This window comes from Lolium perenne, chromosome 3 (assembly GCF_019359855.2).
Source record: "Lolium perenne isolate Kyuss_39 chromosome 3, Kyuss_2.0, whole genome shotgun sequence".
Lineage (NCBI taxonomy): Eukaryota > Viridiplantae > Streptophyta > Magnoliopsida > Poales > Poaceae > Lolium > Lolium perenne.
Window position 1 is genome coordinate 19,103,819 of NC_067246.2, and position 20,575 is coordinate 19,124,393.

The 20,575-nt window shown below is 45.2% G+C and overlaps 1 protein-coding gene across 1 annotated transcript; it reads left to right on the top strand.

Moving 5' to 3' along the window:
- Positions 1–13,177: 13,177 nt before the first annotated feature.
- Positions 13,178–15,559, top strand: LOC127341075 (protein SAR DEFICIENT 1). The gene is made up of 6 exons (XM_051366850.2): positions 13,178–13,403; positions 13,498–13,573; positions 13,688–14,246; positions 14,343–14,503; positions 14,598–14,922; positions 15,018–15,559. The coding sequence occupies exons 1-6, from the start codon at positions 13,315–13,317 to the stop codon at positions 15,149–15,151; spliced, it is 1,344 nt and encodes a 447-aa protein (XP_051222810.1). The 5' UTR covers positions 13,178–13,314; the 3' UTR covers positions 15,152–15,559.
- The last annotated feature ends 5,016 nt before the right edge of the window (positions 15,560–20,575 follow it).

The window sequence follows — 20,575 nt, forward strand, 5'->3', positions numbered from 1 at the left end:
GAGGCGTCGCTTTTGAAGAACCTGCAATTTAGGTGTTATCTTGGTGGTGATTATATTGTTATTCCTAGGGCTGGAATACTGTAGGAGGACATTTATTTCTTAGTTTATTTCTCTTTTTGGCGTGTGTTTATATTCTCTTTATCGAAAAAATATATCCACATAAGAAAAAACAGAATTTTTGGGAAACTCCAGATAAATAATACTTAAAGTACCAAAACTAGGAGCTAATTAAGTTCCGTGGATATGTGCAGGCAAGGTGGTCGTCTAAAATACTTAGTGAAACCTAGGTACTCATAAACCCTATAACTTGATGGCCCCAAAATACATAATTTTAGACCTCCAAGAATGTACTTTTTTTTTTCATTTAGAGGATGCACGTGCCATTTTTCATAACCAAAATAAAAAAAAATATAGCCTAGGCAAAAGTGATAAGTTTTAATGAACAGTCTGAAGAAAATTCCTCCTCACGACTTGTCTATAGCTTAGAGATCCGTGTAGTATATAAATTAATGCCGAACTAACTAATATCAGATGTAGGAGTACCCATATATGGGTAGCAGGTTTCTTCCTTCAATGTTATCACAATTTATATCTTGATTTTCAACTATGAACACTCTTTTCAAAGATTCGTCGCTATAATATGCATTGTGGTTTCTCTCAATAAAATCTTCCGGCACACTAGGTGTTTGTCGATTGAAAAGGAGAATTTTTCATCCCCTCCTAGAGTCGTTCGATCGAACTTAAAGTCGTGATCCTGAGCCATCCGATCCCTTCTACATATAATCCCTGCATGCAATTTTTTTTTCATGTGTTTGCCACATCGTTCTAACATTTCCTCATGTATCCAAACATAGATTATGAAACTCGTGGAACATTCAGATATTCTGATGCGATAGAAAATTGTGGGGTTGCAACATACCACTATTGGTTTAAATAAGTACTTGACATTACAACAAGTACTCCATCCGTTTCTAAATAATCGATCTTCATGGTTTTTCCTATGATAGACTATTTAAAGTTTAACCAAGTTTTTTAGAAAAATATGTCAACATCAACAGAAATCTATTTAGCTTTATTAGTGTCATCATACAATATATTTTCGTTATATAAAGATTTGATCTTATAAAGATTGACATATTTTAGACATTTGGTCAAACTCTTATAAAATTAATTAGCAATAAAATACTTCATTTACTTTAGAATGCAGAGAGTAGACAACACCCGACATTAGCTAGGAGGCATAGGTTCCTTGTACAGCACGGGTACAAGGCTGGGGCAACGTGCTTTGAATCTTTGATTGGCCGGTGATGACGGTTGGTTACATCGATGCATCGCTGTCGATCCTACACCTGATCGTGACTAAAGATGCAATGCCACGTACTTTAGGTCACGCAAGTCCAAACCACCCTAGTTTTGTATCTTATCTCTCGTTGTGAATACAAGGTCTCGAGGGTACAGGTGTATGTTCGTACTTTATGGCCGCCGTGGATCCTTCTGTGCAAGTCGGAAAGAACCTACCTGACAAATGCTAGCACACTGCTAGTACTAAGTACATGTTGAAAAAACTCACCTCTTAATGCAAAACAAAATGGTGCTGACTAATTACTCATACTTAATTACAGTCACTCACAGGTACTCATAAGGCAAACAAAATGGTTTGGTTGCCAATGTGACTTGCACTAATTTTGTTCTCATGCACGACAAACAAACAAGTGGGCTCACGGCATTGGCGTGCAGCCGGGTGGTGTCTGTACTTGCGTGGTACTGAGGTGGAGCATGTTGGAATTTTATGCATGGCGACAATGCTGATTTTGATGTTAGGGTATCTCCAACGAGGCCACGTATTTCGGACGTTCAAATTGTCCACGGGCGTCCGTTTGCGTCGCCAGGTGGACACGAAAATAACCGCGAGGCGCGAATTGTCCATTTGCATCGGGGGCCATCCACAGCGGTCCGACACATTTTGGATATCCCAGTGTGTTGTTTCCTTGCTCATTCTTTTCCTTTTTGTTGAAGGACTCCCCAATTTGTATGATTAGTTGAATGATTACTCGAAAACAAGTTCAAACGCGAAAACAACTAGCGCGAAAACAACTAGTACTGATTACTCGAATCGATTCGAACAAGTTTAAACATATTTAACATACAAACTAGAGAATAAATTTAAAAACAAAGAAACTACAAGCTAATTCTTGGCCTTCTTGTTAGAAGGCCCTGCTTCGTCGTCCTCACTCCTGTGCCTCTTGCTTGTCACCTCCTCATCGGAAAGAGGAACTGCCGGACGACGCGTCCGTGGAGGAGTTCGAGTCGGACGAAGTGGCGTCTTCGTCGTCGGTGAACGGACGACGACGCGCCGCCCGCGCCTGCGCCCTTGCCCGGGCCCTGGCCTCCTTCCTTGCCGCCGCCTTCTCGTCCGCCGCCTCCTGCGCCTCCAGCCGGGTGAACCTGGCGTCGGAGTCCTCCTCCTCCTCCTCCTCCGCCTCCTCCTCCTCCTCCTCCTCCTCCTCCTCCTCCTCCTCGCCGTCGCTGCCAACGGCGCCTCCGTCCTCCTCCTCCTGGCTATCGCTGGCAACGGCGCCTCCGTCCTCCTCCTCCTCCTCCTGGCTGTCGCCGGCAACGGCGCCTCCGTCCTCCTCCTCCTCACTCGGCGTGGAGGCAGGGTCGTTGGGCGTGCAGCCAGGGTCGCTTGGCGTCGCAGGGGTTTCCCACCAATGCCGCCATCCCGGCGGCTTGCCCTCGCTCTCCGAGTCCGACGGCAAGGTGTAGTCGCTCATGGCGCCTGGCTAGCCGGTGTTGGAGAAGAAGAGGAAGAAGAAGAAGCATGCGGTTCAACGTGAATTATAGTAGGCGCAAGGGTTATAATCTGCGGGGATTAATGGCGGCGCGTATAACGAAGAGCCCTGCGGTTGCTCTTCCGTGGAGGTTCGGCGCTCCATTCCGGCGGTTGGCGGGTTGATCGGCGCGGTTGCCACTCCGGCGGTTGACATCGGCGCGCTTGCTGTGCTTTAATTCAAGGCCAATCGAGCCAGAGTCGCTGCCAGGCGGGCCCGTGGGAAAGCGAGCGGACGCTCGGCGCGACCGCGTAGCGTCCGCGGAGACGCAAACGTGCCGCATATTTGCGCCGCGTTTGCGTCGCTGCGGATGCCCCGGACACGATGCGTCGCCCCGCTAGAGCAGGGTGCAGACGCATTTCCGGTCCGCGCGGAGGCAAACCTCGGACGCACACACCCCGTTGGAGATGCCCTTACCGATCGATGTACTGCGTAGTATGTGTCGGCATCTGCCGTGAGTACTGTCTGTCTTCTGACTGAGAAGCTTCGCCGAAATGTTCAGAACAGATCTTCCAAAAAGTTTTCACAAAGTACAACTATTCCCGACAAGTCCAGTAGGGTAATTTCGGGCTGTTTCCTATACTCCTGAGCTTTATTCACAACGTTAGCTAGCCGTATCGCAACTGAGAGCATCTCCAGTAGCGTCCTCCAAACCACTAAAGGAATTTGAGGCGCGCCGAATAAAAAAATGTTTCCAGCCCCGTCTTCCAAACCCGATTTTTGTCCGGCGCGTCCTGATACGGTGTCCGGCGTCCCGAGCCCGTCCTCGCTACACAGGGGACGCTCCGGGGACGCCGGACACACCGAAAAGCGAGGCGGGGAGTGGCGGGACCGACGCGTCAGCGGCACATTGAATTTTAACCTAACCGTCGCCTACCTCGCGATGGAAGTTATTGGCGCGCAGCGACGGTGCAGTTCCCGCAGAGGTGCAGCGAAGCGTCTCGTCGCGCCTAGCTCTGCGTGCCGGCGTTAATGAGCGCCACCGCTCCCCGCCTCCCTCCGGCCTATAAAAAGGGCCGTCTCTCATCGTCCCTCTCACACACAAACCCTAGCGCCTCTCTCCCCAACCCTAGCCGCCATCATCTCAAGAGTCGACGACATGGCTGGTAGAGGCAGAGGCCGAGCTCGCGGCCGTGGTCGTGGTCGTGGCCGCGGCCGCGGAAGAGCTGCACGCTCGCCGTCGCCTGCGACGCCGTCGTCGTCCTTATCATCGGACATGTAGGACGAGGAGGGGCCCGTGCTGTTCGAGTTCATCGTCGTCCTCAAGGGCGACCCACACGGCATCCAGAGGCTGCCGGACACCTTCGCCGACTTCGTTGCCGGCGACGAGCGTCCGCGCTCGCTGCATCTGCGGGAGGATGACTGCGGCTGCTACCGGTGTATCGTCGACGTGATCTACGACGCGCGCGGCAAGATGTACCTCCACATCGGCTGAGAGAAGTTCGCGCACTACCACCGCCTCGAAGCCGGCTTCGTGCTCGTGTTCTCCTACTTTGGCGACAAGGACATGAGCGTCAAGGTGTTCGACGAGACGTGTTGCCGCCGGAACTACCACGGCGACAACAGCGACGAGGACGACGACTGATGAGTGTTGTTTCTTCGCAGCGAATATATGTACGAAGGTTTCTGGTTGTTCTTCCTCGGAAGAACAAACAGGGACACCCTCACCAGCTGGATTTTCCAGTTTGGGTGACTGGGTGTACCCTCGAGTGTTCTTTCTTGGCAGCGAACACACGAAACCTTCGATGCACGGCCTAGTTAGGTTTAGTTATTTTGCAATATTTTATATTTGTGTCAACCATGGTTCAAACTATGTATTAGTTTGTGAAAAACCATGTTCTAAATTATGTCTTCGTGTAAACCACGTTCCCAATTATATATTAGTTTGTGGAATATTTCTTTTTTTTTATTGAATAAAAATGCAAAAACATAAGAAAAAGTATTTTAATGTTTGGGGGCGGCGTTTGGGAGATGCGGCTGGGGAGCGACGTCCCCCAAACGTGGCACGAACGACACACGTCCCACAAACGCTCAATCCGGCGCCGTTTAGGGGACAATTTGGGAGACGCGACTAGAGATGCTCTAAGTACTCCCCAACATTCCACAACAAAAGTAGAAAGCTTACAAAATGATTATTAATTATAAATCTATATCTGCACATCGGTATTCAAAACCCAATGTCAATAGTCAAAGTGATATGTTGGTCACCCCTTAGCAATATTCAACTGGTCATGTATACCATATACAAAAGCAATGGCTCTTGGTAATCGGGAAAGGTCACTCAATGTGCACTAGGTCGAGACCAAGAACTACAAGGTCAATGATTCGGTGTTAACAACTCTGTGGTCCTTCTCATTGCTAATGCTAGCTTGACATGATTTCGCATCTCCACCATTCTTTGTGCTTGTTTAATTTGATGTGTGATACGATAAATTGAATGGAAAACTCTAGAATAATATGTAGTTTCCTGTGCAGTTATTTTATTGTGAGATGCCCCTTGAAGATTCTTGGTGCACTGTTTTGATATGAAGTTTTTAGCATGGTTACATAATTTGGGAATGATTTGTAAATGTCTGATTATATTGTGTATATTTCTGCAATAGCTTGAGCTTCTAGCGTTCGGTGTCTGCAACTCAATATGCTGTACCAGATCCAAGGTATGTGAAGTTCACAACATTAACCAACATATTGTAGACACGGTCTACATGGACCCAGTATATGAGGTCTCTGAGAAGCTGAAAATTCCATTTGAGGCTACAAGGCGGAAGCCGTTTTATTCAAAATTGAAAAACAACATTTATAAGTGTAAAAAATATGTAAAAAAGCTGGAAATTCCATTTGAGGCTACAAGGTTTATTTCTTTGTTTTCTTTTCTCTTTTTTAGCTGTGTGCATCCGTAGTGCCATTAGGGTGTTGCGTTATTGCAGAGGCTGGGTATAATTGGTATCTTCTGATATTAATATATTCCTTTTATCGAAAAAAAGTGTCAAAAATATGTAAAAAAATCTGGATGTAGTGAATGATGTATTCTACTAACATAAAAAATCTCAACGCAGAATACCTTGCTTCACAAAATAATTACAAAATTTGATGGAAGTTATAAAATTGCCTTGTTCACTACTCCATATCCACAATTTTATCAATCTTGCACAACCCAGAATGCAAATTATTTTCACATTGGGGTTCTCACACTAACATAACTGCATCTAGATTTGTTTTTAGTAATTTACAAAATGTCTTGAGATGTCTTTTCTCTAAAAGGGCTCCATGTCCATGTACCTCGGGTTTCATTTGTCCACAATCGAAGAGAAGCCTGCACCTGTGATGTGAGAGAGTATTGAAACATACCACTCCCTCCGTCTAATGAAACAAGTCTCAAATTTGACTAAATTTAGATGTATCCAAAGTTAAACAAAAAATATAAGACATGCTTCATGGGACGGAGGGAGTATATATCTTTCTCCAAGGTCGAAGTTTCAGATTAACCAACCATATCTATGAAGTTGAATGTGACTGTGATTTTTTATTTTAATTTTATTTTATCTTGTGACGTTGCATCATTTCAGAACTTCATTAAAATCTAGTAAGAAGCTTCATACCCTTCTTTTCTTCAAAGATTAAATTTTACAATACAGAAAGATTTTAATACTATTCACTTTTGCTTATTTTCATCTAAAACATACGAAGTCAAAGGAGAAGGATTACTTATTCACTGGACATTCATAAACTTGGATAATTATCCTCTCATTACTTGGCATTCACACGAGTCTCAGCGTTCAAATCTGATTGTTTTTAGCATCCATTTAGAAGCAGTTGTTTCTCGGTCGTCCGAGACAAAATCGCTAGATTCTAGAAGATGGTCTTTTCAGTTATCTTGTCAATTTTATTCCGAGAAACATTTCGACTCCTAGTAGATCTTTGATGGATAATACAACCTGAAATGAAGCTCGGGCTAAATCAAACTAGAAAAAAATTAAACCATGAATATATAAATTATATTTGTAGATATATACATATGATTTTTATTATGTGCGTTCAAATTTTCATCATTATATATTTTCATCTGTGTTCCACAAAGGAAGACAATATTTAAATCTAAATAGAGTTTGCTTTTGGTTCTTTTGGAGCCATAATTTAATTTGTATAGCTCACAACTAAGTGTATTCTTTCACGAAATCTGCCTTTATGTGGAACACATATATATATATTTTTTTGGAAAAAAATGTTTATTAAAATTTATATTTTTTCTAATTTTGGAAATGAATGGCTCCATGTAGCCCGGAGCCAAACCGGCGCACTCTTATACAGGATGAAGTTTTGCAGTTCTCTTCTCATTTTTATACAGAGATATATGCCAACTCCAATTAGGTTTCTGACGCATATATCAGAAATTCAATTCGGCACATGGGAGTATATGCTCCTGCCTCCGGAAAAACATTTTGAAATGTCAAAAAAATTTGAACAAAAATTTCCGCACTTACGTTTCGACATTCTACGGATGTACATCAAGTTTTGCAAAAAAACAACATTTTTGATGACTTGTGTGAAAAAGACAAAAAACGTCACGTACATTGTCATTTTTTTTGCACCAAAATTTGTCTTTTTTTACACGCGACAGTAAAATGTCAGTTTTCCGTGAGACCAATTTGTAAACGTGTAGAACTTCGAGATGTACCTATTAAATTTTATGTCCGAACTTTTCAACATTTTGAAAATGTATTTAAAATAAAATTTTAAAACCGGGAGCATATGCTCCCGGGTGCCAAAACACCACTTATATAGTTTGATATGAATCTAGCGTAGTAAGAAAATAGGTGTTGAAATCATATGTATCCGTGGTTGGGCACTTGGGCTATTAGTTCAGACCGATGTGCATCATGATCTAGCAAGAAGCCGAGATAACCTTATTTTGTTTGCTAAGAGCATCTCTAGCGGAGCCCGTAAAAGGCCCAAAACCGAAAAATAACCGCCAGTTTACGGGTTCGGGCCGAAAAATGGCGCCGATCAGTGACCGAAAAAGGCCCAAAACTGAAAATATTTTTTTGGGCTGCGTTCGGTTCGCTCCGTCGGCCTGTATTTGTAGGGGCCGACGGAGCGAACCGAACGCAGCTCGAACACAATCCCTACTTTGCGCGCGAGGGAACTTTCAGCTCCTCCCAACCGCCGCCGCCGCTGCCGATCTGTGCGCCTCACCTTCCTATGCGCCGCCACCCTCCGATTTCTCCCCGATGAGTCTCGAATCGACCCCGCCGACTGCCGTTGCTACCTCGCAGGCGCCGCCACCATCTCCCATGGTCGCCGGAGCTTCCGCCGCTCCACCAACCACCCTGGCGACCCCTGCCACCCCTGCGACCCCCGCGGACGTAGCAACGACGGTCTTGTCGACGAGCGGGGTGAAGCGGCGGCGCGCGGGAACGCATGTGATCCCGCAACCCGGTGCCGCGGCGGCCACCGGTGATGTCTCGGCGGCGGCAACAAAGCCGAAGGCAACCCGTGCGAGACCGAAGAATTCGGCTCCGAAAAAGACGAAAGTGAAGGCGTCGACGAGCCATGGTGCCGCGCCTCCGTTGCCCTCCCCGCCAACGCCGCCGCCGCCGCCACCGGAAGCCACCGCGAACGTCGCCCAGGACGTGCTCGACGAGGGGTCAACAAGGTACACATGAACTCTTCCTCCGTTTTTTTGATTGCGAGTAGATGCTGAGGCCTGGTCCGATTAGGAACGAGAACAACTCGTACATGGAGATGTTGGAGGAGGTGAACATTAACCCACTCCCTCCGTTCGGCACTGGGATGGGCGGAGATGAGAACGACGGTGGGGACGAAGTGGAAGAATGGGAAGAAGGGGACGAAGGGGACGAAGTGGAAGATGAAGGGGACGAGGGTGTGGTGGAGGTCTCGGCCGATGGAAATAGGAAGAAGAGGCGGCGGGCCAACAACTACACGGAGATTGAAGACGCCACCTTGTGCCGAGCTTGGGCCTCCGTGGGGATGGATGCCGTCTCCGGCACCGATCAAACAGGGAAGCGGTACTGGCAACGCATCCTGTCGATCGCATGTACCGATCCCTCCAAGGTCGTTGGGACGCGATCAAACCGGCATGCAGCAGGTGGGCAACAGCAATGGACCAAGTGGTGTCCAATCCTCCTAGCGACGCAACTGTCGACGAATATGTAAGTGCATATTTGATTTGTATAATTGTAGTGAGTGCTTTGGTGACGTATTGACGATTTCTTGGTTGCTTTTGCAAATGTAGGACCGCATTGCCGATGCGAGGTACAGAGACATGGCCGGAAGCAAGGGCAAGAGCTTCACCATGTGTCATTGCTTTGATGTGCTTTAGCACCTCCCCAAGTGAAAATTGAGGGATGAAGAAGTAGCACCGAAGAAAGTTGCAATGGTTGCGCTCGACGACACCGAGGACGAGAAGGAGGACCGGAACGCTGACAAGCCGGAGGGGAACAAGAAGGCGAAGGAAAGGCTCAGGCTCGTGGGGGGAGGCTGCATTGTTGAGGGACAAGTTTGATCAAATGATGAAGTCGAAGGAGGTGATAGCGTCCAAGACTTTGGAGACCAAGCTTGTCATCATCGAGACGAATAAGGAGGTGAGCCTTGCAAAACTTGAAGCCAGCCGAGAGGAAGCAAGGAACAAGGCCAAGTTGAAGGAGATGGGGATCAATGTGAAGAAAACCAAAGCAATGAAGCAACTTCTGGCCGAAGAGAGGGAGATCATGATGATGAACACGAAGGACATGAATGAGCAACAACTGGAGTGGTGGAAGGAGGCCTCGGCGGAGATCACGGCAAGACGAAGACTAGCTCGTCAAGAGGCAACTGGTGGTGCCGATGTGACTCCAGGAGGTGGTGGCGATGGTGCTGACGGCGGGCCAACCTCGGTTTGATGCCGGCGGTGAGAGGAGATGGGGAACTATGAACTGTTTGCTTCGATTGTGTCATTTGATGTCTGCATTATGAACTATGCATGAATTGTTTGCATTTTTTGTGACGTATTGTTCGATCATATGCAAAAAAAATTCATAAACCCTGTTTTTACGGTTCGGAAGCCGCTGGCGCAGAACCGAGCCCGTAAACCAAAACTGTTACGACCCGAATACGCGAGTTCGGTGAACTGAACTTCACTTTTTTAGTTCGCGTTTTTACGGGCTCTGCTAGATATGCTCTAAAAGGGTAAAAGGAAGAGAGGAGTTCAAGATGTGCCCAGCAGCGAATCGATGGACGAGTTTGAAGGAAACAAAGAAAAGAAAAGGATGGATGCCCATGAAGTCTACGACGCGTCGTAGGACTGACATGGAGATTCTGTCCGAGACGGCGACAGAGTGACAAGGCGATTGAGCACGATCGACCATCCAATCCCAAGGTCCCAACTACTAATACTGCTCCTACCAACGGCGATAACGACATTGTCATTATCAGATTCAAATCGGAGATACCTGCCGTCAGAGTTTGCGCCCAAAATACATGCTACTCCATACAAATACTGTTTAAGAATTTGTCACTCTTGATTGATGTGCGCATTATTTTTCAGATCTTGACCGGAGATGGAGATAATTATACAAGTCTTTGTCTTGCTACGCGCTTTGTGATCGACCGAAGCATGCAATTGGGATCTTCTGCTCATGCCGAAAGCACGCGATGCGAAGATCGATCGATCTCCACCAGTTTCCCATGTGTTAACACTCTGATTCCGTAGCTGATACTATCTCGCTTGATTCGCCAGAACCAACCACACCGAAAGCATCAAAGAGGAATCCATAGCTTGATCGATGGCCACAATAAGGGCCACACGTAGCTAGCCATGACAGTACCTTAAGACTTGGAGCATTTTTAGCATAGCATTGTTCCAAGTCAAGGTCTTGCTTCCGACGTGTAACGCGTCTCTCGCACCACGATCTGATTGGATCTGCGTGTGAAGTAACCGCGTGGCCCTGCCAAGTTGCCCTCGATACTGACGATGCAGAGGAATTTGCATTTGAACGAGATTAAATTAAACCACTCCTGCGCTCGAAATTAGTTTATCTTGGCAGGTTCAGTTATGTGACATCATGTATAAATGTAGTCATGGCTCTTCCAGGTCTAGTCATATGGCTTCGAGCTGCAGCTTGTACTGAACTTTTTTCGGCCAAGTGAGAGAGAGAGACCTGGCCGGACATTTCTAAAGCAATTATTTGAAGCAGTTTTCGGCTACTTGCGTTAGTAAATTGACATTTGGATGGGGGATCTGGACCATAATCACACTCAATGGAGGTTAAACGCGTCTTCCCTGCGTCACTTGCACAAAATAAAATACACGAGGAGCAGAGGCCCTACATGAACTTAGTATGCTTAACTCAGCATTCGCAAGCTCAAGTTTTGATTTACACTGAAAGTCGCAGCATCTGACATCAAAGCCTGCTTTGGTTTCTAAGAAAAGAATAAACCCATGTTTGGTACTCGATTTACTACCAAACAATGGAGATATTGTCGAATATTCAGATAGCACAAAATTAGTAAGACAAGTTGCTGAAAAAATATTGTAGTATGATAATAGGAGAGCTGTTAGTCAGATTAATATAATGAGATTCAGGTCCGGTATAGTAGTTGTAGTTGGAGTGGACTTCAGTTTTATGCCGTGTGTCAGTTGTGTTGGTTACTCCGTCTTTGTCAGTCGAATTCACAAACTCCGTGTTTTTTTTGACATGCACAAACTCCGTGTTTTTTTTTTTGACATGCACAAACTCCGTGTTAGTTTAGTTGATCACTGCAGCTTCCCATCATCACTCACAAGCTCAAAAGTTTTCATGCCACGTTGAGCATTCCTTGACAAGTCTACCATACCATGTTTTACGTCAAAACTATACATGTAATCCGTATTGTGTTCCATATATTTTCGCTAAAAAGCATAATTCATGAGTTTTTCTTTCAAATCAAAAGATGTATATGCGATAAATCAGTGCCAATATTGTTGTCATACCAGGCTCATTGGTGGAGGCTCATGTGGCTTATTGTCACCTTTTGAACCTCTGCATCCCTAAATAAACAAACATGATAAATTGCATAATTACGATAAATCTAAAAATTATGCCGGTGTCCATAACATGACACTGAGACTCCAATATCAATGTCACTTTAGACATTATTCCCTTCCACTCTCTCTCCCTCATTTATCTCACACAACGTTTTATGAGACATCATGAGAGAAATAAATGATGAGAGCATTTAGTGTCTCAACGGTACCATCTATCCTCACATATTCTCATAGAAACCTTAAAATTTGTACCGTTGAGACATTAAGTGCTTAATGTCTCAACGGCACCATCCACCCTAGCCTACTCCTATAGAGGACCCTAGTACTAATAAAATATATACCTAACATATGAGGATGGTACCGCTAAGACCTCACATGATGTATGTCTCAATGGTACCATCCACCCTAGGCTACTTCTATAGCTGGCCCTAGTACTAATAGAATTCATGACTCACATATGACAATATTATTGTTGACATATGAAGTGCTTGTATCATTTATCTCTCACATGATATAAGCACTTAATGTTTCAACAGTACCATCCACCCTAGCTAAATTCTAGAGGGTCCCCTAGAACTAATAAAATGTATGCCTCACATATGAGAATGGTGCCGTTGAGACATTAAGTGCTCGTATCATTTATGTCTCACGCGTCACTTAATGTCTCTATACTTCCATAGGGTCCCCTTATACTGAAAGAATATATGCCTCACATATGGCGATGGTACCGTTGAGACGTTAAGTGATGGTATCATTTATCTCGCACATCCATTTAAATGATAGAAGCACTTAATGTCTCAAGGGCACCATCCACTCTACCCTACTCAGGAATCCCTACTATACTAATAATAGAAGGTGTGACCCACATATTTATCATGTACATCGGGTGCTACTAAAATCATACTCATATGTTAGGATTACCTATAATCAAAAACTTGAAATAAAATTGCAACAACAAATACGAGCCCCATATCACTCCGGATAACGTGCAACAACAAAAACAATAAAATCATAATAGAGCAGGGCTGACAACTATTCTGAATTAAGCATCAGGTATCATAACCATTTGGATAACATTGAGCAGAGTTGTTTGGTTACAAAAATATATGCCTCAGTCGCCGACCCGCGAGCCGCACACACCGAAAGCGTAATGCCGTAGAGAGCGACTTGACCATGACATCGGAGCCACATCGCGACATTACATCACTCGGGCTCCGGCTCGGGCTCGATCGGCCACTCCGAGCTACTCAGGCGAGCCTTCTTCCTCACACCTTCCTGGAATCTTCCCTACACCTTCCCATTGCGGCGCCTATATAAGCTCGGCTATCTCTCCTCCCCATCGAGCAAAATCATCACAGCCCTTCCATCCTCCCTCTCTCTCTCGACAAAATCGATACGCGGCGGAGACGGAGACAGAAACACTAGTAGTTCTTGCACTTGTACTGCGGCGAGCTTGCGACCATGGCGGCGAAGCGGCTCCACGACGGGTCTGAGAACGAGGAAGACCGGCGCGACGAGAAGCGGATGCACCGCCTGCCGTCCTTCTCCACGTGAGCTTCCTTCGATCTCGTCGTGGTCCGGTGTCGTATTGTTCGTCGAGGCTTTCTTGCTGATTCCATGGCGTGGGTGTGTTTGGGGTTGCAGGGTGATCAAGGAGGCCGTGATGATGAAGCAGGTGCATAATGTGTTCATGCTGCTCGAGCCTCTCCTGCGCCGAGTGGTAAGCAATCAAGAACATCATCCAGATTGGTGCTCTGTTTGTCGGAATGGTTGCTCTGTTTCTTGGAACCGAGCATGGTTCTGACTGCTCTGTTTCTTGATGGCGCGCGTGCAGGTGCAGGAGGAGCTGCAGGCTGGGCTGGTGCGCAGCCCGCGGTACATCGAGAGGTCGTCACCGGAGACCTCGCCGCCGCCGCCGTCCTCGCCGCGGGCGACCTGGAGGCTGGCGTTCCTCAACCCACCGCAGCTCCCGATCTTCACCGGCAGCAAGATCGAGGACGCGAACGGCAACCCGCTCCAGGTGATCCTCGTCGACGCCGACACCGGCTCGCCGTGCCAGAACGTCCCGCAGTTCCTGCGCGTCGAGGTCGTGCCGATCTTCGGGGACTTCCCGCACGACGGGCGCGAGGAGTGCGGGTCCGCCGCCGAGTTCGCGCGCGGCGTCGTCAAGGAGCGCGCCGGGAAGCGCCCGCTGCTCACGGGCGAGGTCGCGCTCACCATGCGCGACGGGCGCGCCACGGTCGGCGAGCTCCAGTTCACGGACAACTCCTCCTGGCTGCGCTGCCGCAAGTTCCGCATCGGCGCGCGCGTCGTGCCGGGCAGCGGGTACGACGGGCCCAGGGTCGCCGAGGCCATGACCGAGGCCTTCAACGTCCGCGACCACCGCGGCGAACGTACGTCCCCGCCGACGAACTCCAAAGTCTCTGTTTCCGCTGTGGAAGTGTGACTGGACGATCATACTAATAAGTTGTGATTTATGCTGCATGCAGTGTACCGGAAGCACTACCCTCCGGCGCTCGGCGACGACGTGTGGCGGCTCGAGAAGATCGGCAAGGAGGGAGCGTTCCACAAGAAGCTGACGCAGAGCGGCGTCCGGACCGTGCAGGAGTTCCTGCAGATGCTAGTAGTGAAGCCCGACGTGCTGCGCATGGTAATTAAACTTGCCATGGCTTCTTAATGATCATATTTGCAAATCATGGAAGGTTTTGTTCGGTTCTGATTTTGCTCTGTTTTTGCATGAACAGATAATGGGCGACGGCATGACTGACAGGATGTGGGAGGCCACGACGAAACACGCCAGGCAATGCGAGGCCGGCGACAGGGTGTACGCGTACACCGCAGGGCAGACCGGCGGCGTCGGCGGCGCCACCGTGTACGTGAACTCCATCTGCCAGCTCGTCAAGATCGAGCTCGCCGGCGTCGAGTGCGTGCCGCAGCACCTCAACAGGGCGCAGAAGGCGTACGTGCACCAGCTGCTGCTGGAGGCGTTCGAGCAGCGTGCCAGCCTCCAGGAGGCCGACATACTCCTCCATGCCAGCCACAGCAGCAACGACCTCCCACTCCTGCAGAGTAAGCATCCGACCAGATCACTCGCCCCCATTTCTTATATGCTTCTGAAATATTCTGAATTCTGAAGTCTCATGTTCCATCCATTTTTTCTTCAGACGCAGCGCCGGCCGTCCCGCCGCCGCTTCCGGCGACGCCCCTCTGGTTCCAGGGCACCCCGGACATCGACTTCCAGATCATCGACGACCTCGCAAACCAGGGCAACTTCGGTTTCAAGATGTTCGACGAATGAAAGGCCCTTTCAGTTTCAGCTGTACATTAACCAATCTACTAGTACTACGTGGTATGTGTCTACACGAAGAACGTGTATGTGTGTTCAGGTCAGGTCAGTAACTTGAGCGGCCCTTCGCTGCATCGCCGAGCATGTTGCGCAACGTCAAGCGCATCCGGCCGCGAGCAGCGCACAAGAGGCGTGCAACAAGGAATTCTTTGGTTTAATTCGTACACTTTGTTGTAATTTAGTTCAACTTCTGCTTAAGGATTACTAGGTGATGTTGTCGCTTCGATTGTGATGTAATGTTGGGGGTGGCAACTTCACCTTTTCTAGCATGCATTTCCACAAGGTTTTTTTTTTCTTGGGTCTTGTAACAAAATCCAAGTGTCAATAAAGGGGAAAAACTGCCTTTTTTGTACAGATTAACGACATGGATCTTTCTTTTCCTAGGGTTCTTGAAATTCAATATGTATTACAGAAAAAAAAGATGATGGAAATTAAGGCCATACTATGGTCATACATCTGATGATGATGAGATATTATAAAACCCAGTCGTCTCCTTGATAAAATCTCCCGGCAGAGACAAAAGGGTACTAGCAGCGTGGGCATAAGTCAAGTCAAGCGTTTGCGCGTGAAAGATCAGAAAGTGACGTGAACCTCCGCATCCTAATTTGTTTCAACTCCGAGCTCAACAAACTAAATTATGGACACTGCTAGCGTGCACTCGGGTGCTATTAGTCCATTCAAGCACCAAGAGTGGATTTTGTACACCCAAGCATTGATGTAGATGTTTCCGTTAACGTTCATTGTGCTTTGAGATTCGGATAAAAAGAGGAGCTTTTATACACTCACGCATATGTGTGAGGGTTTCCGTCACCATTTATTTCTCGAGACTCGTGCCCATCATGGTAGATGGAAAGATTTCTTTCTCTCTCCTCTTTTTATCCGAATCTCAAAGTACAATGAACGTTGATGGAAACACCTACACCCATGGTTGGGTGTACAAAATCCACTCTCATTCAAGCACCCATCTCTAAAAAATAGAAAGTTCAGCACATGAAGGCTACACGTGCATTTAATATCATGCATTTTTTTAAGAAAAGAGGTCATAATTTTAAAACCATTTTTTGAAATGGCGATCTGTTTCCACCGTTAGGCCTCTAGCGACGAGATCTTCCAAAGTAGATCCCATTGGCATATTTTTCGATAAAAAAATCGAGAAGCAACTTTGAAGCTATGGAAAAGCAACTATAGTGTTATAGTAAACCAACTCCGTACAAATAGCCGCACACCACGCTGGAGTTGAGCCGTGCATGTGTTCTCCCTCGTCTCCGACGCCGCCACCAGCCTCCAGCTCCGTCACCTCTCACCGACTGCAGCGTCTCCCATAGCCCCATCCGACATTGTGATCATCTTGTTTGTTCAAGGTAGCATATTTGATATTCAAACATTATGTCATATTGCTTTCTTTTTGCTAATGGGCGATTTATTACTTAAAAGTTTTAAGTATCACATTCGACTTCTGCATAACTGAGATGCACACAGCCGTACACAAACCGAAGTTCCAGAATTACATAGTGTAAAAGATAAAAGCAGGCCATACTATGTTGATTCTTAATTCAAGATTGCTTGGAGTTTTCCCTTTCTTGAGCAGTATAAGAGAGATGTGTTGCATCATCTCTATGTTAGGACGTAATACTCATATGAATGCTTATAAAACACATATTGAATTTTCACCAATATTATGCCATTGATGAATTGTTAGTGTCCACTACAACTTAAAAAGAGAGTAGACAAGCGAACCCATGAAATCCGGTCCATTTTAAATTACTAGAAACACCTTTCCAATACCTTTACCTTGCTTTATATTTCTTTAATCCAAAAATACCAAAAATACATACATACACACATAACCCAAATACCCCTAGCCTTTACTTGTTTTTTATTTAGTTCACATATATTTCCTATTACTAATACGAAAGCTTGTGCTTGATAACCACGCGATGGATTTGGGGATACAGGTAAGAATTTTATTTTGCAGGTTGCTACAAGAGGAGAAGGAAGAATTCAGCTTCTAAGTCAATTCCCCGAAAGTTCGATATAAACACTCGAGTCCCCCTTGTGGGGAAAATATGCTTCTACAATATTGTGCACTTGAAATTTCAACAAATTGATACACATAGATTGTTTCATCAAGAACAATTTTCTGGCGTTGTTCTTGAGGAATTCCAAGAAGCTACATCACTTTGGCTGAACATCTTCTAGCACCAAAGTTGCAAGAGGGACATCACATCAACATCTTCACCAACCCTGTGCTTACACCTAAGCTTGGGGAGGTCGCACCACTGTGAGCTTTTATTTCTCCTTTTGATTTTCAAAGTAATTTTCTTCATCTTGTTTTTAGTATTTTTAGTTTTCTTTAAAACACAAAAACCATAAGAATGAAAAATACCATAGAAAATGCTCATATGTCCATTATTGGAGTGAGTTATTTAAATCTCAGAAACATATTGACAAAGAGTTGCTTGCATATTATGAAAGGACTTGTTACTTTTGCTGCTGTGAACACTTTGACTTCCAATGTAGATCCCATAAAGAACATACAATTTCATCCTATCATGCTTATAGTTATGTTCATTTAGAGATCAAACAAGTAGAGCAATTTGTGATCTTTATGGCAGCCTATGAATTTAAAACCTTCGTTGATGATATCTATAAAGCTACTGCTGTGACTAACAAACATGATAGTGATGTCACTCTTATCCTTGATTTTTGTATGGAAAATTTTTCTGATAATATATATGTTGTTGACTATAATGAGAGGAACACAACAACGCAAGAAAACACTAGCCTATTACATAAAGAAGAAAATGAAAAAGCCATAGTTCCATCTAATTAAGCTTGGGGAAGAGTGGGATTTCCACCTTTACCACCAACATATGATGATAACTACAAAACTGAAATGTTGGCCCATCTTTGCTTGATAACCCGTCATGCTTAGAAAATACTATGTTATGTGAGGATGAAAATGATAAACTTACTGTTTGTGATGATGCTCTCATCGATGAGAGTCCCATATCATTTTTAAAATCTCTTATTTACACAATGGAAGAGAATACAATTATCTACTCAATATAAATCATGACAAACAGAAGTAATGAACCTAGCTCAGTTAGTTGGGGAAGTAGATGTACATGTCCAACAATTGGGTATAAATCCTCATACGAAAGTGAAATTTTCCTCCAATTGAAATAAATTTTGGCAAACATTATTACGTGCTTAGATCCCGATGAAATAGTCTTCTTAAATCCCAGACAATCCCGATAATGTGGATTAACGTGACGTATCTATTTTATACCCATATATGTTCCTTTAGTATGCAATAGATTTCATATGTATATGTGTCTACATGCCTAAATTATTTTTTAAACCGTTTGAGACTAATAGCTATGGTTTTCACCAATTTTCATTATTGGGTCTATGTGAACCTAGGTTCCAAAAATGCATGTAGAACTTAACTATAGTTGTTGACTATATAGGTCTAAAACATAAGCCCTGTGAGCGCTGATACTGTGGCAACATTTGACCAAGGTAAATACATATCAAAATAGTGCAACAAGAATCTCGAAGAGGTACCTCCAAGAATAAAAGCTACAAACAATACCAAATATCATCCTAGAATCCATGTCAAGTTAACATTAACAACAGACAAGGACCACAAAAGATGTTAACACCAACTCATGTAGTTCTTGGTCTCGAGTTTTTTTTTTTTTGATAATGGACGCTTTATTACTCATAGAAAGCAATTACACCCGATTTCTGCATAGCTAAGATGCACACAGCCGTTCAAAGAGTCTCGATTCTGGAGAGCTAAAAAAGGCGAATTACATATCAGATATTAGGAAATGTAAAACGCCTAAGGTGAAGGCGGAGACCCAATCTGTAGATTATGCTGCCACCCATGTAGGGAAAAAGTTTTCCTCGCCGTGTCCTCCAACCGTGTACAGACCTCCGTAAACAGGTCGCATTTCTCCACCTTCTGCAGCGCAGACCAAGAACAAAGAGTAGCGGTACATCTGTAGATAGCTTTGCAAGAGAGAATAATTCTTATCATTAAAAACTTTGTCATTTCTACACAGCCATAGCGACCATATAATGGCAAGCGCCCCCACCTAATAAACATTCTAAATCTGTGATCGATCCCATGGAGTCAATTACCGAAGATGTTGGTCACACTAGTCGAGGGATACGGATCGAAACTACTTGAATGCATGACCATATAGATCGACAAAGCGACCTTCGAAGAACAAGTGTTTAATCGTCTCATCGTGTTGACAAAAAAACACACCGCACACTCCCATGCCAATTGCGTTTCACAAGATTATTTTGGTTAGGATTACTCCTCGACGCAAATACCAGCCAAATTTTTTAAGTTTGAGCGGTATCTTCATCTTCCAAATCTTCTTGTTTTTATCATTGATATTATCGGTTGGATAATGACATTGTATAATGAACTAGTGCACGTTAAGTGACCTTTCCTGATTGCCAAGAACCATAGCTTATGTATAAAGTACTATCTAAGTATCGTTAGAAGGGAGACCAACGGACCACTTTGACTATTGACATTCTGTTTTGAATACAGATATGCAGATTGATCAAGGTACCAGTTAACGTTTCTTTCATAAATTATTCTTAGATTTATGAGATATTCTGCATACCATAGCTTTGTTGACTGTTGTGCATCCATTTAACGTTATGTTTTGTCCTTAGGAGTTCACGAGTACCACTTCGTGACAGCTTTTTTGTGAGAAATGATGCAGCTGTTAGCTGGATATTTCGGTGAAGTTCTCAGACCAAAGACAAACAGTACCACGGCTGATACCGACGCATACTTGATACGGTGATTGGTAACATCAATCATAATGTTGCCCTATGCATAAATTCCAAACTTGAGCCACCTCGGTCCCACACAAGCTAGTACCGACACCACCGGCTGCAAGACAATGCCGTGAGAACCACATTAGCAAACCAAACCAACCGTACTGTGAGTATTGTAAATATGAGTCAGCACCATCTGTTTTGTATTATAAGAGCTGAGTTTTTCTCGAGACAACCTAATTAAGAACATGTACTTAGTGCTAGTAGTATGCTAGTAGCATTTGTCGTGCAGGTTCCTTCCAATTTGCATCCAAGGAGCCACGGCGGCCAGCAAGTATGTACTTACACCTGTACCATCGAGACATTGTATTGACAACAACAGAGATAATAAGATATAAAAGTAGGATGGTTTGACTTGTGCGTCCAAAGGTACGTGGAATTACGAATTTTTGTCACGATCATAGTAGGATCGATGGCGATATGTGTGTATAACGAACCGCCACCACAAGTTGATCGAAGAGCAAAGGACGGTGCTCTCCAGCCATGTATGTATCGTGCGTGCTT

What these genes read in the sequence shown, in the direction of transcription:
- LOC127341075 (XM_051366850.2), top strand. Translation starts at nt 13,315, where the DNA reads ATGGCGGCGAAGCGGCTCCACGACGGGTCTGAGAACGAGGAAGACCGG. An exon ending in CCGCGACCACCGCGGCGAAC is followed by an intron (nt 14,247 to 14,342) that starts GTACGTCCCCGC and finishes TGCTGCATGCAG; the next exon opens with TGTACCGGAAGCACTACCCT. An exon ending in CGACCTCCCACTCCTGCAGA is followed by an intron (nt 14,923 to 15,017) that starts GTAAGCATCCGA and finishes TTTTTTCTTCAG; the next exon opens with ACGCAGCGCCGGCCGTCCCG.